Source organism: Stigmatopora argus, chromosome 20, assembly GCF_051989625.1.
Source record: "Stigmatopora argus isolate UIUO_Sarg chromosome 20, RoL_Sarg_1.0, whole genome shotgun sequence".
In the NCBI taxonomy this organism is placed as follows: Eukaryota; Metazoa; Chordata; class Actinopteri; order Syngnathiformes; family Syngnathidae; genus Stigmatopora; species Stigmatopora argus.
In genome coordinates, this window is record NC_135406.1 from 6,162,674 (window position 1) to 6,186,732 (window position 24,059).

A 24,059-nucleotide genomic window follows, 5' to 3' on the forward strand; every position below is an offset into this window, starting at 1 on the left:
GCCCAGGGAGAATATGCAAATTCAACACAGGTGGACCGACCTGGATTTGAACCCAGGACCCCAGAGCTGTGAGGCCGACGCGTGAACCACTCATCCGCCGGGCCGCCCATTCATAGATATTAATCATTACATTTTATTATTACTAAATCATGTATGTGTAGTAGACATGCACCTGCTTATGGCAGGTGTGATACTGGTGTGTGCCCATAGTGAGCAATGATGATGTTGCTCACACCGGTACTCCGTGTGCTCAGGGAGGTTGTCTTTCTGCCCAAACAAGCTAAAAATTAGAGCGAACATTGGGTATAAGTGTGTATGGTTGTCTGTCTCCTTGTGCCCTGCGATCGACTGGCCACCGCGACCCGAGAGAGGATAAAGCCGTTCAGAAAATGAGAATCTCGGCTGAAATGCTTGCACTTTGCTTTTGGTCTCTTCAATTAAAACTCTTTAAGTATACCATGAATGTCCTGGTTTCCCTGCGATAGGCTACACTCCCTCCTTCACCCCCACACTACGTGACATTATGACAAGTCAAAGAAATGGGCTGGTAAATCGGGCTGCTGCTATTCTCCTTTTCACTCACTGCCACACCACAGGTAACTAAATTGTGGGAATCTAGACATTTTTTGCAGAGGCAATCATTTATTTGTGGAAAAAAAATCTTGCATCTTCATTCGCTTCAATTTTAAAGTCAAGCTTCCATGGAATTGCTACACTGATAATGGAAATTCCCCTTTTACATAACAATTGAGACGGACAATCATGCACACACACACCCATACCTAGGGGCAATTTAGAGTCCAATCAACCTACCATGCATGTTTTGGGAATGTGGGAGGTAACCGAAGTACTCAGAGGAAACCCACGAAGGCCCAGGGAGAACATGCAAGCTCCACACAGATGGACATGACCTAGCTTTGAACCCAGGACCCCAGAGCTGTGAGGCTGACGCGCTAACCACTCACGCCAAAAATGTGTGCATTTAATTTAATATTCCTACACTTTTAAAATACAAAAAATCTCTGAATTCTTTAACAACATTGTTATGCCGTTGATTTGCAAAAAGGAGTCTCATAAAAAAAATTCATTATGGTTAAAGCGAAGCTAGAGGTACCGTCAGTGACACGGTGGTGTGCAAACGTGACACTTCTATTAGTGTGTTCGGTCGGGACTCAGCTCTCTCACCAGTGGTTTCACATTTCATTTTACAGGTTAGTGAAGAGCCATAAGCAATCCAACCAAAGGACCATAAACAGCCCATGAATTAATTGGCAGTGGTGGGATTTGGACCCACGCCTCCTGAGAGACTGGAACTTAAATCCATGGCTTAGACCACTTGTCCACACTACCTTGAATGAGGCTGAATGAGGGATTGTGGACTTGTAAATTTTGAAATAACGTTAAAAACACTTATATTAAAATATTAAAATGTGTTATTTGTTACTTGCAATAAGATCAACCACAATGTAACATTTAAACCAAATGTCCTTAAAATTACCTAACTTTTTCTCAAAGTGTAGCTTTTCGATTTAGTGTCACGTCTAGCTAGACTCGAACTGGACTTCGAGCTGCTGTCTTCACGCTGTGGCATTAAGAGACCAAATTTAACATTATCGCCCCCTCTGTCTAAAATCTGAATTGAGAACTTGGTATTTTGAGGTATTGAGACAGTAGAGGGCGATAATGCTACAGTACGTTGGCTGCCAACAACCGTAAAACCTCAAGCGGAAGAAAAAGAAGAAGAAGAAGAAGAAGAAGGGATTCGGGCGTTCATTTCTGCATGGCTAGGGTTTTAACTTTTTGTTTGTGCGCCTCTTGTTTCTCCTCAATTTAATTTAACTTAAATGAAACGAAACCTCGACAACATGCTCAACATTAAATAGTTTGTGGACTCGAACGTCAGTCCGTTTGTCTTCAATCCGTTTTGGGAGTCGTACTTTAGCCTAGCCTAGCTGGCAGCTAACAAAGGAACACGTCGTCTGCATCAGTACGTCGTCAAGCGAACAGAAAAAAAGTGTGAAAAATGTCTGGGAGAACGACGCCGGTTGCGGCAAAGTTTCAGAAGGAACTTTATGGCGTGAAAGAGGATCTCTCATGTCATCAACATTCTATTGTTTGCAAAATGATACAAGCTAAAGTTGTTCTTCACAAACTCGAAGGTACGTTCACTTTTGACGATCATAAATGCATGATAGACCGATATATACTTTACGTTACACAATTAATATTTCATAATGAAATATTTAACGGGGTGGCATTGTTGTTTCTGATCGTGACTTTACTGAATGAATCGAAGCACGACAGCGCATAGCATTATGGGTAGAACTGAGAATGTGCTACAATGATGAACCACTAGATGTCGCTAACTGCTGAATATTCATTACTATAATCTGTAACATCTTCCTTCCTTTAGATTACTGTTCTGCAGTGGCGGGCGGTGCATTTTCTGGTAGCGCCTTCAACGTATCAATCCAACCCTCAAAAACTATTTTATGGCTATAAAACCTCTACTGCAGCTACAACTGCGACACATAAAAAATAATCAATAAATTAATGCACAAAAATGGGATAAAATCCACTTCCTAGCAGCATTTCATGATTAAATACAAATACTGGAGCTTTTCAGACATTAAAACCAGCCCAGGGGGGTGATTTTCCCGGGAAAAGACAGCGATGAACGTCAATGGCGTACGGGCAAACATTGCCCGAAAATGGGGTAAAATCCAACCGCACAGCATTTATTGATTAAATACAAATACTGGAGCTTTTTAGACATTAGATCCGGGCCCGGAGTATCATTTCCCCGGTAAAAAGACAGCGATGAATGTCGATACGTCCATACGTGAAATGACAAAAAATGCACTAAAATGAGGTAAAATCCACTTCCTAGCAGCATTTATTGATTGAATACAAATACTGGAGCTTTTGAGACGTTACAACCAGGCCAGGGGGGTGATTTCCTTGGGAAAAGACAGCGATGGATGTCAATGGCGAAACGGCAAAAATTGCACTAAAATGGGATAAAATCCCCATCCTAGCAGCATTTGGTGATTAAATACAAACACTGGAGCTTAAATACATACACTGGAGCTTTTCAGATATCAGAACCGGGCCCACAATTGAAATATTATTTAGGAATATAGCCATATTATACTCACCCAAAATCTTTTTTACACAATATCCATCCTCCTTTCTTTCTTCCTTCTTTCCTATCGCCATCGAAGGTAATGATGAAAGTCGAGCCTGTCCTGTCATATTTCCGGCATAGTCCGTTTTGAAAATGGCTTTAAATCAACACAACAATATATTTGCTTGTGCAGCTAAGTTAGCGCACTGAAAGTGGAACGCACACACCATTTTCCCGGCTGTAACAGGCTTGCTAGCTTCGGAGTTGACCGCCCTTTCTTAATGATGTCCATTTTTTTATGGAAAAGTCCGTCTGGAAAATAGCTTGGTGAGCAAATCTGCAACAGAATCCATTCGTTTTTGCCTGTTTTTGCTGTGAGTCGGCCATTGTGGGTGGAGTTTGCGATCTCTGGCTGCCTCACTATGGCTTTGGCCCGCCTACTAGCCAATCATAGTTGGTGAAAGCAATGACGTATCCCAGCCAGCAAAATGCTAATGCGTATGAAAAAGCATTGTGGGGTTGCAACTCGAAATCTGATTGGTTAAAAGCAACAGTCTAGTTTAATGCAGCAGAGCCCGCATAACTGATTGTGAAGGCTTTGAGGCAGATCTGATCTGGCAACAAATAATGGCTGAAATGTGATTGGTTAAATGCTTCAATATGAAAACACACATCTGGAAGCAGTGCAACCAGGGGGGAAAGCAATGAAAGGAAGCTAACAGACCATTTCGAATAATAAGTATTGATGGACAAAATACAATATGATTCAGATATTTCTTAGGCCAGCAGAGAAGGCCTTGAAGGCCCTAACGGCCCGCCACTGCCCTTTGGCGAAAGCATTTAAACTAAATTAAAATCTAAAACATAAGAGAATGTTTACAATGAAAAGGCTCCAAAAAAATTTGACAAATTTTAAGGAGTTACATCACCAGTGAAGAAACTTTTCTGACCAATAGTGCCATACTTTGAAAAATGCACCTATAAACAGTTTTCAACTCATGTTGCTGTTTACGAGAATACTACAGTAGTAAGTACAGACGCTCCCCTCTTACGAACATTCGACTTACGAACAACGGTACATACGAACATGTCTGAAAATTGCGTTTATGTCGAAAAATGTTCGTAAGTTCGATTTTGTATTGCGCGCCTTTTTCCGATTAGTGCTTCTTTCCGCCACTAATACCGACGCCTGGCGCTGTGAGTGCTCAGTTCACCCAGCATCCACCTTCCTCTGCCCAGTTCGTTGCAGTGCGTAAGTGCGTGACGTATCTCCAGTGCGCAAAGAACCTTTTTCATTTTTATCATGAAATATCTCGTGCAGCCATTATTCAATATGGTTAGTGAAAAGTGAAAGGCTTCTAGTGAGGGAGGTGCAAGGAAGTGGCAAGCCATTTCATTTGAAACAAGTGGCAATAATAACGAAGCTTGATGCGCGTGAGAGTGGTGAGCGTTGCACGGGCATACAACTTGAATCGTTCGACCGTCAGAACCATTTATAAACAGAAAGATCGAGCAGCAGGACCCAAATATTGAACGTTGCACAAAGTTTGCAAATCAATTGAATGATGCCATACAGTGCTACCGCATCATTTATGATGAAAAAAAGAAGAAAATTGCAATCGTCGTTAGATCGCTTCTTTCGGCCAGTTTCTAATACATAAATCTCTCTCTATACAGTACTGTACATATTCTCTCCATTTTATAAAATGTTTTTTAGTACAAACCAATATGTGTTATTTATACAAGCCTTAAACATACAAATGCACTTATATAAATGTTGGAGTAATCATTATTATAAATGTGTTTTAAGTTTTATTAGGGGGATCATGTGCAAATTTATAATATAGGGGGGAATATTGGAATAATCATTATTATAAATGTGTTTGCAATGAATATAAAGCCTTATAATATACATGCTTACTATATTAATCAATATATCTGCTTATTAGGAATAGTAATGCTCATCCTAAATGTGTAACTATATTAAACAATATATATATATATGTTGATAGCTTTTATGTTAGAGTTAGAATTAATATGTGCTTTCAACGAAGACAAACGCTTACTCCAAGGTCGCTCTCCAGGACAGCTGGGTCCAGCGAGAGATACAAGTTCGCAAGGACATAAAACAATACACTGAGTACTTGCTCCGAGGACTGATTACTGGAAGATACGCCTCAACCCTTTCCCCAGATGCAAGTTCGCAATGAAGATCTGTGAAGGACGCTTAAATTGTTGTTGGTTCAGCGGATGGCTATCAGGCATATTGTTTTAATTTGTGACGCTAGGTTTGCTTGATTATGGAATTGTTTTGTTTCTTGCTTACGCAATTGGATCGAATCGATAACCTTGTAATTGTTTTGATTTGAGGCCTTAAATGGGCAGGACATAATGCCACTCGTTAGAATAATCTTGACCGGACGAGCGGGAGGATGTATTCTCTTCTTGCAAGAATTAAATGGTGATGTGACTACAGATGCCTTTTTTATTGAAAGCTGAATTGGAAATACCTAAGGATAAACGTACAATTGGATGAACCTAACAATAAACCTTCAATATACTTATATAGGCCTTAAACATAAATTATAATACAAAATATAGCACTGAATCAACTTACAAACAAATTCAACTTATGAACAATCGCTCGGAACCTAACTCGTTCGTAAGTAGGGGAGCGTCTGTACTGCATTGTGACGAAATGGATGTATGGTGCCCTCTTCCATTTGGTTTCATTTCTGTGAACAAGAAATTCAGTCATTTTATAATTGGAAAATGGTTAATCATTTATCTTCGTGTCTTTGCAGGTTTCAGAAATGATCTTGGTGCTTATGGGCATAAGTCTGTTGACCTTGAAGGGCAAGTTGAGCTCCCCCAAATCAAAGAGGAGGAGCCAGAGTTCCCTCAACATCAAATGGGAGATGAGCAACTTCCAATCAAAAAGGAGGAAGATGATTCCACCTGGTCACTTGGTGAGTTCGTGAAGAGGGAAAATGTTCGGGGCGTGGCCAGCGGAGGGGCGGAGCCTGCAAACACCACAACATGGCCCCGAATTAAAAAGGAGGAGCCAGAGTTCCCTCAACAGTGCAAAAGAGAAGAGCAACCTCCAATCGAAAATGAGGAATGTGTCAAATGGTCAACTGGTGAGCCTTTCAAGAGTGAAGATGATCTGGGCGTGGCCAACAGAGGGGCGGAGCTTCTGAGCGGCAGCTCAACAGATGGATGGCGAGCAGAAAATTTAATTGCTCCTTTATCAGATGACAACACTTTGCTTTTTGACGATGATGATGTTGAAGATGTTAAGAAAAATCCCAGTGGCGACAAACTCTGCAAATGCTTTCAGTGTGGGAAAACTTTTGGGAAAAAGTCTTCTTTGAAAACGCATATGAGGAGCCACACTGGGGAAAAACCCCTATCATGTACAGTTTGTGGTAAAACATTTACACAGAAGGGACACTTAATTAGTCATGCAAGAACACACACAGGCGAAAAACCATTTTCGTGTTCAGTTTGTGGTAAAACATTTACAGAGAAGGGAAATGTAAAAATACACACAAGCACCCACACTGGTGAAAAACCATTTTCGTGTTCGGTTTGCGGTAAAGCCTTTTCTCATAAGCAAGTTTTACAAATACACTCAAGAACCCACACTGGTGAAAAACCATTTTCGTGTTCAGTTTGTGGTCAAAGATTCACACAGAAGAAAGACTTAAATAGTCATGCAAGAACACACACAGGTGAAAAGCCATTTTCGTGTTCATTTTGTGGTCAAAGATTCACACGGAAGGCAGACTTAATTAGTCATGCAAGAACACACACTGGTGAAAAAACATTTTCGTGTTCAGTTTGTTGTCAAAGATTCACACGGAAGGGAAGCTTAATTAGTCATGCAAGAACACACACGGGTGAAAAGCCATTTTCATGTTCAGTTTGTGGTAAAACATTTACAGAGAAGGGAAATTTAAAAATACATACAAGAACCCACACTGGTGAAAAACCATTTTCGTGTTCAGTTTGCGGTAAAACCTTTTCTCAAAAGCACCACTTAGAAGACCACACAAGAACCCACACTGGTGAAAAACCATTTTCGTGTTCAGTTTGTGGTCAAACATTCACACGAAAGGGAATCTTAATTAGTCATGCAAGAACCCACACTGGTGAAAAACCATTTTCGTGTTCAGTTTGCGGTAAAGCCTTTTCTCAAAAGCACCACTTAGAAGACCACACAAGAACCCACACTGGCGAAAAACCATTTTCCTGCTCAGTTTGTGGTCAAGCCTATTCTCTAAAGCAACATTTAAAAAGACACGTGATAACCCACACTGGCAAAAAAACATTTTCCTGCTCAGTTTGTGGGCGAACATTTTCCCATAGGAGAAGCTTAAAAGAACACTTATTAACCCACACTGAAGAACAATGTTTTCCTGCTCAATTAAAAAGCTACACAATTGAAAAACTATATACTATAAATATATGGACAAATACTAAAATTGTTATCACGACAAAATAAAATAAATCAGTCGATAGGACAACTACGCCAAGCAGCCCCAGGCTCTACTATTTCCCGTAGATAAAGTTCTGCGTAGTGACTGCTGGGATATAGAGTTCTTAATACACCCAGTTCTTCAATACACTTAGTATGACGGCGAGCACACTAATTTGGTGCTCACCGTCATTTCGGCTGTATTTACAAAAGAAATCCTGCCGCTAAATGTTGGCGTCAACAGAGCATTCAAAGCTAGACTGTGAATTATATATATACAACTACGCCAAGCAGCCCCAGACTCTACTATTTCCCGTAGAAAAAGTACTGCGCAGTGACTGCTGGGATATAGAGTTCTTCAATACACTCAGTATGACGGCGAGCACACTAATTTGGTGCTCGCCGTCATTTCGGCTATATTTACAAAAGAAATCCTACCGCTAGATGTTGGCTTCAACGGAGCATTCAAAGGTAGACTGCGAACTATATATATATATATATATATATATATATATATATATATATATATATATATTTATATATATATATATATATATATATATATATATATATATATATATATATATATATATATATATATATATATATATATATATAATATATTATATAATAACTCAAAGCTTGCCCTCATTCCCGGAGGCTTAAGAACTACAACCGCTCGACCCGGTGTTTTGGAAGACTCATTTGGGCAATTGTTGAATTCGGACACAGAAAATGAGGACTTTGATGGATTTGTGGGTGATGATGACATAAGTAAGTTGTAAAATGTCTAAATAAAGTACAACCAAACTCAGTTTTGCTTCCGTTACCTTTTTAAAAACGTGTTTTTAGCGTGTGGGTGTAGCGTGCAAGAACTATATTTCCCAGCAGTCACTGCACACCGGAACCCGGAAATAGGCTACTTCCGGTAGCCGGCGCTATTGCGTTTCGATGTTCATCCATATATAATATATATGCGTCTAAAAAACGGTGCATGCTTTGTGTGTTTAAAATACAGAAATAGCACCCGTTACTGACACTGCGGCTAAAAATACGATGCGCCGAATAGTCGTGAAAATACGGTACCCACGTCGGTCAGAAACCCTTTTTCTGCTCAGCTTCTTGCCAGAGATTTAGTTGTAAGGATAGACTTAAAAGATGCAAATGTGTTGTGATAAGCTGTGGCCAATCACAGCTTTGCTTGATTTTTCAATTTCTGTATGAAAGATCATTGTTAGTGAAGTATAATTGTATTTTGCATTCTGAAAATCTTGTTTACACTTTTTAATGTGTAATATCGATCCACACGATTCAAATACAGTAATACCTTAAGATACGAGCTTACTGCGGGGTCGAGCTAGTATATCAATTTACTCGTATCTCAAGTCAATTCTTCCCATAGAAATGAACAAAATACAAATTAATCCGTTTCCATCCTAAAAAAAAAACACCAAAATTTGTTTTAATTTACTACCGACTCACAATTGGAACCATCTGGTATGCGCTCATCTCAAATTTGTCTCGTATGTTGGAACACTTGTATGTCAAGGTATTACTGTATAAGAAAATTAAGTGTCGTTGAAGATTTTATTTAATTTACTATCTAAATAATATGGAAAATGTCGTCACAGTTAAAGACATGCCTAAGAAATTTGAAAAATTGCAGTTTTTGTCTATTGAATTTGCTAGCAAATCCAATAAGAATATTGAGTGGTATTCAAACATGATACATTTGAATGAAAATGATTGATATATTGAATCTAGGATCTAAGAAACATGATTAGAAATATGGTGTGAAAGATAATGAATTTGCTCAAAATAAATAAATAAGTTGTACAATGTCCTTATACTTTTGTCATATTATAAGATGAATCACGATTTTAAACTGATTTAACGTGTCATTTTTTTGGTAGTTCCAATAAAACTCTTTTGGGGGAAAATACTTTTTGGGTCTTTTTGTTGAAAAAAAATCAGCCTTCCAAATTCAAAGGTGACAAAAAAGAGAATCGTTATTTGCTCAGATTTAATGAATACATTAATTTGAACAATTTGACAAATTAATATATAAAAGATTGTTTTCTTTCTACAGGTGTGAAAATACGCTAACTTCATTATCTGAAATTAACGGTAAATTGATTTTATCTTTTTGATGTTGAAGGGGATAATTGGGAGATATGTAACTAGATTTTTATTTTATGTGCAACTATTGGAAAAACATCGAGTAAGAAAGTTTTATAGGAGATGATAGACAAACTACAAAGGGAATGTAATGTTAAATGTTTGCAAAAAACTACTAGATTGGGGTATTGCTCATTTCAAACAACTGCGCAATACACATTATTGAATGAATTTGGAGTTTTTGATTAGCATGCATTTTATGTGGCTTAATTGCTGTAAAGGGTACAGGCTTAATATATTAATCCTTGCCAACAGGGGGAGATTGTGATTCAATTCTATTGAAAAATATACTGTTAGGGTTATTAGTCTTACATTATTATATATTTGCTCGCAATGAAGTACGCTTTGCTTTACTTAGCTCATTAACACAAGAAAAGTTATTATAGTCTACATCTGCTTGCAATGAAGTAAATGCTTTGCTCCTTAGTTAGACCAAACAACAGGAAGGTCGAATCCTTTTGGACTGCTGGGATGTGGAGAAGAACCTTCGTCTCTACATGACCTTCATTTGTTTTGAGAGCTAAAACTTGTATTGTAACTAGGGTCCTTTACTATTGACTTCTCACTCCTATTTTCCCAACCCTCCCTTGAGAGCTGAGACCTCCATTGTAACTATGGTCCTTGAAGCTAAAACAGGGAAAAGATGCGTGTAACGTGAGAATGAACCTGGACAGAGACGAGTCGATTCGATTCTCTCTTGCAAGAATTTCACAGAGGATTGCCCCATCTCTTTATTTGTGCGGGCATTTGAGAATGCCTATTGGTGAACTTATCATACCACTACTAGGATCCAAGGGTGAAGAGATCATCCTGCCTTTAACTTCCCCAGTAGCCACTAAGTGCTACTCACTGACTATCACTCATTCCTTCATCTATGCTCCAAAGTGCCCTGTCAACTTGATGGGCCAGGACCTTATAAAGATGTGTCCTGTCCAGATGGACAACAACTCCAAGACTCTCCTGCAAGGGACCACCAAGCAACTGCCCCAATCTTTGCTGTGTGGGATAGACTGGCCAGTTGGCTTAATAATTGTTTGTTCATGTCGCGCCATGTGGCCAAACTCGCTTTACAATTGTTTGTTAAGATCGTAAAATGTAAGATAGACTGGCCAAACTGGCTTTACAATTGTTTGTTAAGATCGTGGAATGTAAGATAGGCTAACTAGCTGGCTTTGCAATTGTTTGTTAGATCGTGGAATGTTAGATAGGCTAACTAGCTGGCTTTGCAATTGTTTGCTTGTATTGTGCGATGTGGCCAACTAGCTTAATAATTGTTTGTTTGAATCGCGCGATGTAAGATAGGCTGCGGCAGTTTGTGTGAGCTATAAAGATATCGTGTTTGCATACAACTTAGCCCTGCAAATGTCTAACCATATCAGCCTAAAGTTTTGTTTACATAAACTTTGTCCTACATCACTGTCTTAGAAATATTTCCCTGTTTTCCTATATAAAGACTTACCCACTGTTCATTCGGAGAGAGAGTTGCAAAGGACACCACGCTGAGCGGTTCACCACTGTTAGAGCTCTCTCTCCATCTTGCAGTCTGGTAATAAACCTATTTCCTTTAAATTGATCTCACTTTTTCTGTGCCTATTCCTGAAGTTGTATTACAGATCTATCAGCTGACATCTACTGGGCTCGCATTGACACCGACTCCGACGGCTGGAAACAAGCCGAACACTACTGGCCTTTGTGACTGCCCTGGGTACGGCACCTACGTACATATGATTTGGTTTCTAACTGCTTGCATTGCACGCTCTACTATGATAGGCAAGGTAATGAGGTCTATATTGATTCGTTACAAACAATTGAAGGACATACTTGGCAAATACATTGTGGCGATTTGTTTATTGGTAACCCGGAGTGGCTTTCAATACACATTTGTCTGATGAACAATTAAAATGGTACATGAAGGATAACCCGCCGGATCTCCCCATGTCACCATCTCATCCACATGTTTCCATGATGATATCTCCTCACTCAGCTAAAAAAACCTTGGGCCCTTTGTATGAGAATACATGTTGGCTGAGGATTGGAAACCCACCATAACTCAATCTTTGTTTTATTCTTGATGTTTATTGTGTCCAATCTGAAAAAGTCAAACCATGCTTCATTTTGGAGCATCGACTGTTGGAAGACACCATGGTTGTGAAACAATGGACAGTGACATGGCCTCAATGTTTCTCGCTGACCTGCCGGACACAATTTGTTCCGTTACTCCTACAGACATGGGCTTGTGTAACATTGCTTTTGCACTTTTCACATGACTTCCAATCCCGTGCATGTCGAAAGCAATTTTTATCATTCAACTGTTCATTTCAGTAAATACTACAATGACATTGAAAAATACATTTTTAAAAAGGTACTTAGTCAAGTGAAAACAACAGTGGCTGAGGATGCCAATCACATTTTTGGATTATTATTCATTAAAAAAAGCAATACCTTTTGTCACTTTTACTGAACCAAGATGCCTCTTGAATTGTATGAAGTTAACCTGGTTCCTACCTTGGCGTCTTGTGGAACTTGGCAGTCTTGGTATTTGTCTCCTTGACTGCACCCCTCAGGTCAGTGGTGTGCTCCTGGATTAGCTTTGGCATATGGCCAATTCATTCCAACTTGGTCTCAATCGTGGAAGCCTATTGACAAGGACAACGTTTAAAATGTTAAGACAATTAGAAAAACGAGCACTTTTTAATCAGTGCTTTTTTGATGAAAATGTTGACCATAATTCTTGCTGTACTTTTATTCTTGACAATGAAACTAACCTTCAGAACAATGTTGCTCGACCTCCAGGAACGGTGGGCCACTAAAAAAGTAAACGTGCGGGGTCTCTTTTAAGGTGCTCAGTCAGCTTGATGTCTGCCATCTATAGAAGAAATGGCATGATGAACATTTTGATGGAGAACATTGCATCGGTACAAAGTGGGTTAAGGATGACACATTGAGTTTTTTTTCTTGTAAATGTACTCGTTCTCTAGGCATCCTTCACCACCTTGCACACCACCAAGGACTTCAAGAGGAAGATTTGTCTATTTTTTCCCATGCTCAAGGCTATTCTTGAATCCCAGACCTTGAAGGAATCCTGCAGGAGCAGCTCTCCTTGTGACTCAATGCATTCATCAAAACCTGAAGGGGGAGAGATGAAGGTGACATGTAAGCAAACTGGACTTGATTTGTGAGCAAATGTTTTGCCATCTTGTCATCATGTTCAGTTACCTTCCAGCATGGAGAGATTCATGGTATCATTGGTATTCTTGGGAATGCCAAGAGTTATATCCAGGGCTTTTTTGAGCTGCCCTTACCCTTCTTCAGAGCATTGCAGCGGATTTTTAAATAAGCCAACAGACTCTTACAATGGCTGCGAGACACTGTTCTCACAGAATAACGAGAATTTACTGTATATAGGTATTGTTAAATGCTCCGTTTGTGTTACATCTTTTGGACCCAATTGCAGTGAAGCAGGCAAGGAGAAGGAAGTAGTACTCAAACGAATCTTTAATAACTTAAACCGGAGGCAATAGACTAACAAAAGACTTGGCGTCAAAGAACAAAACAAAACCTGACTAGGGGAGACACGGGAAAGCAAGGAACGAGGAGCGCCACGTTGGATCGAGGAAAATGTGGAAACATGGCATGGTAATCAGCAGACGATCCAACAATGACAAAGCAGTCAGTGGGGTTATAATAGACTGACACGTGTTGACGAGACAATTAGGAACACCTGGGAAACACAAGAGGGAGGAAGGATACACCAGGGGCGGAGACACGACAGCTGAACACAATGGGCAATCACTCAGACAGGAAACCAGGCGGGAAAAAGTATAACAAAACCAAGCAACAAAAACAGTTTGTCTGTTGTGTACTAAAGGAAGTTTAAGATTACATCCATGTTCGTTTCAGTGGGCTGTTTATGTTTTGTTTCATTATGTTAGGGGACCTTCATGAGACAAAATAAAAGGTGATGTTGAATTAATTTCTTTCTAATGGGGTTCAGGTTTACGGAAGCTGATCGCACTCACCTTGAAAATAAAATAAAGTCCTGGCCGTTTTTCAAATTAATTCATCTTTGGTGTGGTGTTGTTTTTTTGAAGTATTTTTTTCTTTGTTTTTCAAATTAATTTATTTTCTGAGGGTGTTTTTCTTTGTTTTTCAAAATGTATTTTTGGCGTTATGTTTTTGAATTATTTTTTTCTTGTTTGTTTTTCGTTTTTATTTATTTTTTCCTCAGAAAGAAAATACATTCAAAAATCGAGCAAACAGCAGTTATCGACATATTTGGAAGTCTCGCGTGGACTGCGTCCCCCAAATTCTAGACAGGAGGACCCGTGCTCGCGTACACACCTACCTCCATTCAGCACAATCATGTTTTATCCAGATATGCGGCAAAGACAGTGCGAGACAGCCCAGTCATCAAGTCACCTTAATGACAAGTACACTTCTAAGTTTCCTCTCGTATAGAATTTGAAACCCCTCTTCTTGGCCAGTCTGTAGTCAAACATTCATTTGGAAGGAAAACTTAAAGCATCACACAACAAACCCACACATGCGCAAAGACCTTTTCAAACATTCAGTAAGAGAGCAACTTTTTTGCTCAGTTTGTTGCCAATGTTTTATTCCTAAGGACAGGAATTTCTTTTCTCATATTTAGATGTAATTTTCGATTGTTTTCACTTTTTTTACCTGTCTTGTTCAGTTGTTTTTTTAACTGGTACTGCATTTTCTTTTTGTTGAGAACATGCTCTCAAAGTGTATGAAACTAGAATGCAATTAAACACTTGTTGTTGTTAATATTTGAAATAGATGACAAAAAGAAAAATGGACTAAATGTAATGAAATAAAAATGAATTTTCCTATTTGACTATTTTCTGTTCCTTTTTCACAATGAATTTTAGGCCTTACCTGACATGTTTTGCGGTATCACTTCCGCCTTCATGAGAATATCAAGGCATTTAAAAAAAACAATGTGTTTTTTATCAAATTCCGATCTTGTGAAAATGATGCGATCAGGCCCGATTTCCGATCTGATTTTTGATCAGTAGGAATCCCTCAGAAGAAAATGAGAAAGGAGAAGTTTTACCGAATTAATAATTTTCAAGAACAAATTTTCACAGCAATGGTAACACTTGGAAGTGGGGTAGTTTGCTTCTACAAAAAAGAGCTGATGTTAGTAGCAGAGAATGGTTTCAATCCATTGAGCCCTGGATTATGGGTCAACCACGCTTCCGCTGCACCACTCTGCTTCTTCTGACATATTACTTCACACTTCACAAGGTTACTCACAAAACTAATCAATCAAATCGAAGCAGATATACTGAGAGCACGTGGGTATTCCCACCTGCTGACAGAGCTCCTGAGGACCACCAGCGCAAGAACCTCGGTCTCGGCCGGGGACTGGCATAGCCTTGGTTAATCCTGCTATTCACAGAGTCATCCATTACGCATTTAAAAATTCCCATTACCATAAAAAACGCGGTACGAGACATTCGGCCCCGGGATTTACAAATCAAGATACCATGTTGAATTTAAACTTGCACTTAAGATAATAATACCCCACCGACGAATCATTACCTTATCGTGGTGGTGGGGTTTGTGTGTCCCAGTGGTGGGGTTTGTCAGTCCCAGTGACCCTTGGAGCTATGTTGTCCAGAGCCTTGTACCCCTGGTAGGGTTATCCATGGCAAACTGGTCTGATGCGAGGGATCAGACAAAGAATGGCTCAGAAGACCTCTTATGATGAGCAACATTATTGGACGACATCTTCCCTCACCCGGACGCGGGTCACCGGGGCCCCACTCTGGAGCCAGGCCCGGAGGAGGGGAGCGATGGCGAGCGCCTGGTAGCCGGGCCTAGACCCATGGGGCCCGGCCGGCTGGGCACAGCCCGGAGAGGCGACGTGGGTTCCCCCTCACATGGGCTCACCACCTGTGAGAGGGGCCAAAGAAGGCGATCCCCGGCTGCAGAAACTATCTCTTGGGGCGTGGAATGTCACCTCCCTGGTTGGGAAAGAGCCTGAGCGTGATGTTGAGAAATTCCGGCTCGACATAGTTTGGCTCAGCACTACACAGCTTGGGTTCCGGTACCAGCCCTCTCAAGGGGGGTTAGACACTTCCAGCATCCCTCCATCTTCGGGTGGGGGGACGGCACCTGATTTGTGTGCATGCACCAAACAGCAGTTCAGAGTACCTACCCCTTTTGGAGTCCTTGGAGGGGGGGCTGGAGAGTGCTCCTTATGGGGACTCCCTTGTTCTGCTGGGGGACTTCAATGCTGATGTGAGACCTCGAGGGAGTGATTGGGAAGAACGGCCCCCCTGATCGAAATCCGAGTGGTGTTCTATTGTTGGATTTCTGCGCTCGTAGTGGATTGGCAATAATGAACACCATGTTCAAGCATAAGGGTGTCCATATGTGCACTTGGCATCAGGACAGCCGCATGTCTTGGATACTCGGGTAAAGAGAGGGACGGAGCTGTCAACCGATCAAAACCTGGTGGTGATTTGGCTCCGATGTGGGGGCAGATGCCAGTGCAGCCCGGGAGACCTAAACGTTTCGGTACCCTATTAGAAGCACTTTCAATTCCAACTCGCCGCTCCCCGCTCGACCTCACCCATCCGAGCTCCCCGCTAGGCCTCGCCCGTCCGAGCTCCCCTCATCTCCGTGCCGACTCGCCCGCCAGTCGCACCTGAGCCAAATCCAGCACATTGCTGTTTAGCTCAGTTAGTCAGAGCGTGGTGCTGAAAATGTCTAAGTCATGGGTTCGATCCCCAAGCAGGCACGACCTTTTTAGCGCATGGGCATCAAAGTGGTGGCCCGGGGGCCAAATCTTGCCCGCTGCATCATTTTGTGCGGCCCGGGAAAGTAAATCATGAGTGCCGACTTTCTGTTTTAGGATCACATTCAAATGATTATAGATGTACATTACATTTCCTGATTTTCCCCTTTTTAAAATCAAGCAATGCAATTTTTTCATCCAATTTTGTTCTTTTGTGTTTTTAGTTTAAATATACAAATATTTTCCATTTTCCAATTAAAAAAATACTTTGTTTCCACTTTAAATAAAAAACATGATTAAAAGAAATTTTCCAATACTAAGAAAAAAAAGCTCAAATAAACATTGCTTTAGATCTATAAAAACTAAATATTTAGGGCTTTTGAGCCAGTTCTTTATTCCAATTTAGAAAAATTAAAAAAAATCTAGATATTAGATCTAAAATGGTCCGACCCACATGAAATGGCGTTGATGTTAATGTGGCCCGCGAACCAACCCAGGTTTGACACCCTTGCTCTAGAGTAAGTTAAAATTGCCTAAAATGATTTATTTTGCCGTAACATAACAGTTTAGCTATCTGATATTTGCACTTGCGGGCATCACACAAAAATCATGGCCAATTTGCACATAGCTGGTTAGCTCAGTTGGTCAGAGCGAGGTGCTAATAATGCCAAGGTCGTGGATTTGACCTCCATATGGGCCATGACCTCTCCGTAGTCATTTAAAATTGCCTATTCCAACTTCTTTTGCCGTAACATAAGTGTTTAGCTAGCTGAAGTGTTGCATTTGCGTCATCATGCCAAAAAATGGCTTTTTCATGGCTGGTTAGCTCGGTTGGTCAGAGCGTGGTGCTAATCACGCCAATGTCGTGGGTTCGACCCCCGTACGGGCCATCACCTCTCCGTAGTCTTTTGAAATTGCCGACTACAACTTCGTTTGCCGTAACATAATTGTTTAGCTAGCTGACGTGTTGCATTTGTGTCATCACGCAAAAATCTGGATTTTACGGCACATGGTCAGTTAGTTCAGTTGGTCAGAGCATGGTACTAATAACGCCAATGTCACGGGTTCGACCCCTGTACGGGCCACGACCTCTCTGCACTATTTGAAATTGCCTACTATTGCTGCTTTTGCCGTAACATAACTGTTTAGCTAGCTGACGTGTTGCATTTGCGTCATAAGGCAAAATCTGGAATCTCAGACACGTGGCCAGTTAGCTCAGTTGGTCAGAGTGTGGTGCTAATAATGCCAAGGTCGTGGGCTCAACCCCCACATGGGCCATGACCTCTCTGTGATAGTTGAAATTGCCTAATACAACTTCTTTTGCCCAAACATAACATAATGTCTTGTCTTGATGTTTCCTCAGTTTCTGTGATCTGACAAATTCTCAGCTCCACAAGGCAGAAGACGCCACCCAGGGTGTGAATCATCTCAGTGAGGGAATACTTGAGGTTTGTTCCCACCACATTTCTGTCCTTCCCAAATTGTTGTGAAATTAAATTTGTCTTCATACTCAAGCGGGCAGAACAGTGTTTCTCAACTTTGCTTAGCCTCCAATGAGGAAGCCTGTAGAAAATGATAATATGATTACTCTTAATAGTCGTCACAAGTGCAAAAATCTCCAAATAAAGATGTAAAAACTCTTAAAATAGAATCAACAAAATGCTGTAACAGAGTTGTCTATCTGTCTGGTAAGTTGACTGAGCTACCTTGCTAATGCTAGTGGGTTAATGTTCTGAACCTTAGCTTGTCATGCTAATTTCTAGCATGCGCGAATACGAGATTAGACACAGTTGGCGTATGTCTATCAATATTAGAATATAATAACACATCACAAAGTATTTATAGTTGAGCATTGTGGTCACATTTTCACTCTTTCATGGATATCTTTTTAACTTTACGCTAAAAGCTAAGCTAACCACAAGTGACATAGAACCCTTCTTGAGAGAGTAATTACTTGCCCAAGACGCTAAACAAAAAGTGCATAACCTGATGACAACAATTTTTTTTCACATTTGAATCTAACTTTTACAAATGGAAGTATAGTTCTATAACCATAAAGATACAATTCAATCTTAAATTGCCGTCCAGAATAATTTATCGCATTTCCCTTCCCAGTACGTGTATGAGACCAACGAAAACAGCGACAAAGTGGTCCTCGGGAAAGGCACGTACGGGGTGGTGTATGCCGGCAGGGACGTTAGCAGCCATCAAGAAGATTCCAGAAAAGGACAGCACGTGAGTGGATTGTTTGTCCTTCCACTTGACAGCCACTAACAAACACAAATATTCCCAGCCGCTCCACGAGGAAATCTGCCTGATCAAGCGACTGAAGCACCGGAACATCGTCCAGTATCTGTGCTCCCTCATCGAGGACTCTTTCATCAAGATCTTCATGGAAGAAGTCCCAGGAGGTTTGTAGACAAAGCAGTGTTGATGAATAAATCCCAAATACTGTATTTTCACAACTATAAAATGTACCTTGTGATAGGGTGCAGTCTCGTTTGGGGGTATATTTTCACTTTTTTGTCAATACCTTGGACGCCTCATCCGATAAGGCACTAGCATGACACTAGGCTCGCGTATGTTATGCTAGCCGCTAGCATATGTTTTGCTATCTGCTAGCGTACCTATGTTATGCTATCCGCTAGCGTGCCTATGTTATGCTATTCGCTAGAGTACTTATGTTATGCTAGCCTCTAGCGTACCTATGTTTTGCTAGCCGCTAGTGTACCTGTTAAGCTAGTCACTAGTGTATGTTAAGCTAGTCGCTAGTGTATGTTATGCTAGCCACTAGCGTATGTTATGCTAGCCACTAGCGTACCTATGTTATGCTATCCGCTCGCATACATATGTAATGCTAGCCATTAGCGTATGTTATGCTATCCGCTAGAACACCTTTTTTATGCTATCTGCTAGAGTACCTATGTTATGCTAGCCTCTAGCGTACCTAAGTTTTGCTAGCCGCTAGCATACCTGTTAAGCTAGCCGCTAGCCTATGTTAAGCTAGTCGCTAGTGTATGTTATGCTAGCCACTAATGTATGTTATGCTAGCCACTAGCGTACCTATGTTATGCTATCCGCTCGCATACATATGTAATGCTAGCCATTAGCGTATGTTATGCTATCCGCTAGAACACCTTTTTTATGCTATCTGCTAGAGTACCTATGTTATGCTAGCCTCTAGCGTACCTAAGTTTTGCTAGCCGCTAGCATACCTGTTAAGCTAGCCGCTAGCCTATGTTAAGATAGCCACTAGCTTATGTTAAGCTAGTCGCTAGTGTATGTTATGCTAGAGACTAGCGTATGTTATGCTAGCCACTAGCGTACCTATGTTATGCTATCCGCTCGCATACATATGTAATGCTAGCCATTAGCGTATGTTATGCTATCCGCTAGAACACCTTTTTTATGCTATCTGCTAGAGTACCTATGTTATGCTAGCCTCTAGCGTACCTAAGTTTTGCTAGCCGCTAGCATACCTGTTAAGCTAGCCGCTAGCCTATGTTAAGCTAGTCGCTAGTGTATGTTATGCTAGCCACTAGTGTATGTTATGCTAGCCACTAGCGTACCTATGTTATGCTATCCGCTCGCATACATATGTAATGCTAGCCATTAGCGTATGTTATGCTATCCGCTAGAACACCTTTTTTATGCTATCTGCTAGAGTACCTATGTTATGCTAGCCTCTAGCGTACCTAAGTTTTGCTAGCCGCTAGCATACCTGTTAAGCTAGCCGCTAGCCTATGTTAAGATAGCCACTAGCTTATGTTAAGCTAGCCACTAGCATATGTTATGCTAGCCACTAGCGCAGGGGTGGCCAACCCGCGGCTCTAGAGCCGCATGCGGCTCTTTGGCTGATTTCATGCGGCTCTTTAAGCGATATTCTGGCGTAAGGCGTAAGTGTAAACCATGGTCAAACACACCGTAACAACCCCATTCAAGAGATTAATTTACCCGACCGCTAGATTCACGAGATCCACCAACTTCAGCAAATACCGCACTATCGCCACATACGGCGCTGTACGTTTATCAACAAACTGAAACTGTTCAAGACGCAAATTCAAAAAAAAGATTTAACGCATTTTCCCACTCTGCTGAAAGCCAGTGAACATGTCACCAGTGCCGCCCTGAAAAAGAAAAGAGACAGATATGCAACGCTGATTGAAAACTTGCACGAAAGCTTTGTGACCCGCTTCCGTGATCTACAACTGAAAAGACCACAGATTACGTTCCTTGTCGACCCATTTAATGCGGAGATGGACTGTTTGAAAATCCCGCTCGTCACAGATGAGGCTGCGGCGGAGTTGGAGATGATTGATCTTTAAGAGGAGGATCAACTGAAAGCTGTTTTCAGGGAAGGGACCATTGAGTTCTGGAAACGTGTTCCGATGGAAAAATACCCCAACATCAAACGAGCTGCGCTAAAGATCCTGTCGATGTTTGGGTCAACGTACGTCTGCGAGTCTGTGTTTTCCACCCTGAAACATGTGAAATCAAAGCATCGATCTGTTTTGACTGACACTCATGTGAAGGAGTTGCTTCGAGTGGCAACAACGGAATACAAGCCAGATTTGAGGAGGATTGTTCAGGACAAGGAATGCCAGAAGTCCCACTAAGCAGCATAGTAAGAGAAAAATGTCATTGAAAATTGTTATATTTTTGTTTGTGGACTTGCTTTAACTGAGAGTTTATGTGTGTGTGTGTGACAGTGCACACAATGTTAACTGTTGAAAAAAATAACTGTCATTATCTTGCTGTGGGTCATTTTCAATAAATCTGGCTGAGCAGAGCAATGTTCCCTCTAATTTTTCGTTGGTCTGAGCAGAAAGTCAACCTCCCTGAGCGCACTGAGTACCAGTGTGAGCGACATCATCGGTACTCGGATGATTCGCCTAAAGACGTTTCGCCGACGGACGTTTGACAGACGGGCAGGTTGCCGAATGGACGTTCCGCCGAACGTTCATTCGGCCGAACGGAGGTTTCGCCGAAACGGGATTCGCGCGCTCGCCCCGCCCCCGGATCGTGTGTGTACAAGTTTTTCAACCTCGGCCCGCGGGCCATATACGGCCCGTTAGGATTTTTAATCCGGCCCGCCGCCGGTGTTGTCCAAATTATAGTAAAAATCAATGTTAGTCTACCATCAATGGCAGCCTGGGAATAAGCACTCTTGGGCGGGCAGATGTAGCAGAACCGAGCCGTAAAATGACAGCAATCGGGTCAAATCCATCCTAAAACAGCATTTAATGATTAAATACTAATACTGGAGCTCTTTGGACATTAGAACCGAGCCCAGGGAAGTGAATTCCTTGGTAAAATGTCGTGATGATATCGCGATGGAGGCAAAAAAACATCTATATACGTCCATTCGCCAAACGGCTCAAAATGCTCTCAAATTCGGTCAAATCCAGCCGAAAACAGCGTTTAATGATTAAATACAAATACTGGAGCTCTTTGGACATTAGAACCGAGCCCAGGGAAGTGAATTCCTCGGTAAAATGTCGTGATGATATCGCGATGGAGGCAAAAAAATTTCCATATACGTCCATTCGCCAAACGGCTCAAAATGCTCTCAAATTCGGTCAAATCCAGCTGAAAACAGCGTTTAATGATTAAATACAAATACTAGTATTTGTATTTAATCATTAAACGCTGTTTGAACGAACGTTCATTCGGAGACCTGTCCGTCTGTCAAACGTCCGTCGGCGAAACGTCTTTAGGCGAATCATCCGGTCACGACATCATCATTGCTCGCTATGGGCACACCAGTATCACACCTGCCACAAGCAGGTGCATGTCAATGTTCCCTCTAATTTTTCATGTAAAACATGCTGTAAAACTAAGTGGACAGAGCTACTGCCACTGGCTGCCGCTTAAACGGCTCCATCATGAAGAAAGGGGTAAAAAATAAAATTAAAATTAAAATAAAAAAATAAAAAATCCGTTTTTTTTTTTTACTGCGCGCCATAGGATTGCTGCTGCGCAGAGAAGACGAGAGTAGTGCGCAATTGCGCACTCGCGCAGCTTAGAGGGAACAGTGGAGCAGAGGTCTGTGTGTGCCCATGTATGATGTGGCTCTTTGCAGTAACACAGTAAAAAAAGTGGCTCTTAGTCTCTGACTGGTTGGCCACCCCTGCACTAGCGTATGTTATGCTAGCCACTAGCGTACCTATGTTTTGCTATCTGCAAGCGCGCCTGTTATGCTAGCCACTAGCGTATGTTATGCTAGCCACTAGCGTATGTTATGCTAGCTACTAGCGTATGTTATGCTAGCCGCTAGCGTACCTATGTTTTGCTATCTGCTAGCGTGCCTGTTATGCTAGCCACTAGCACATGTTATGCTATCCACTAGCATACATATGTTATGCTAGCCGTTAGCGTATGTTATGCTATCCACTAGAGTACCTTTGTTATGCTATCCGCTAGTGTACCTATGTTATGTTAGCCACTAGCCTCACTATGTTATGCTAGCCGCTAGTGTACCTGTTATGCTAGCCGCTAGAGTATGTTATGCTATCCGCTAGCATACCTATGTTATGCTAGCCGCTAGCGTTCCTATGTTATGCTATCTGCTAGCATACCTATGTTATGCTATCCGCTAGCATACCTATGTTATGCTAGCCACTAGCGCATGTTATGCTAGCTGCTAGCATATGTTTTGCTAGCCGTTAGCATAACTATGTTATCCTATCCGCTAGCGTACCTATGTTATGCTATCTGCTAAAGAATCATATAATCAATGTAATTTTAGTTTATGTAGAATAGTTTTTTACTGGAGAGTATTTTCTTGGGTCCTTTTCTGAAGTTTCAGATGAGGATGCATAAATTCATGCAAAAACAGAATCATCATCTTCAACACCACAAGTTTATTTACCAGGTTTCGATTTATGAGAAAGGAGGATTGTGAAATGGGAATTGAGTCTGTGTGTGAAATGGGCTTGTGATATTTTCAAATGGAATTTAGTTTTATTCTATGCCTTTGAAATGTGTGGGTCCTTTCAGATTTTCTGTTTTAGCAATTGGGAAAAACAACTGCAATGTGTCACTGTCAATCATGAGTACTGAAAATGCAAATTTGAACTAAATAAATCGTACTGGAAAAATAAAAATTGCTCCAGCGTCTATAACCCAGGAGACTTTTTAAACAATTTCCAAAAAGGGCATTAATATGTGACTCAAAGTCATGTTTTGGCAGTGGCGGGCAATCAGGGTCTTCAAGGCCTTCTCTGCTGGCCTAAGAAATATCTGAATCATATTATATTTTGTCCATTTATACTTATTATTCCAAATGGTCTGTTAGCTTCCTTTCATTGCTTTCCCCCCTGGTTTTACTGCTTCCAGATGTGTGTTTTCATATTGCAGCATTTAACCAATCACATTTCAGCCATTATTTGTTGCCAGATCAGATCTGCCTCAAAGTCTTCACAATCAGTACTTGCGGGCTCTGCTGCATTAAACTAGACTGTTGCTTTTAACCAATCAGATTTCGAGTTGGCAACCCCACAATG

General features: G+C 41.1%; 1 protein-coding gene and 2 non-coding genes across 3 annotated transcripts; all 3 read left to right on the forward strand.

Moving 5' to 3' along the window:
* Positions 1 to 1,753: 1,753 nt before the first annotated feature.
* On the forward strand, positions 1,754 to 8,086 carry LOC144065897 (uncharacterized). The gene is made up of 2 exons (XM_077589124.1): positions 1,754 to 2,159; positions 5,932 to 8,086. The coding sequence occupies exons 1-2, from the start codon at positions 2,024 to 2,026 to the stop codon at positions 7,632 to 7,634; spliced, it is 1,839 nt and encodes a 612-aa protein (XP_077445250.1). The 5' UTR covers positions 1,754 to 2,023; the 3' UTR covers positions 7,635 to 8,086.
* Positions 8,087 to 17,370: 9,284 nt separating this feature from the next.
* trnai-aau (transfer RNA isoleucine (anticodon AAU)) lies at positions 17,371 to 17,444 on the forward strand. Its single transcript has one exon. It is a non-coding gene; the product is annotated as a tRNA-Ile (tRNA).
* A 314-nt stretch (positions 17,445 to 17,758) lies between these two features.
* trnai-aau (transfer RNA isoleucine (anticodon AAU)) lies at positions 17,759 to 17,832 on the forward strand. Its single transcript has one exon. It is a non-coding gene; the product is annotated as a tRNA-Ile (tRNA).
* The last annotated feature ends 6,227 nt before the right edge of the window (positions 17,833 to 24,059 follow it).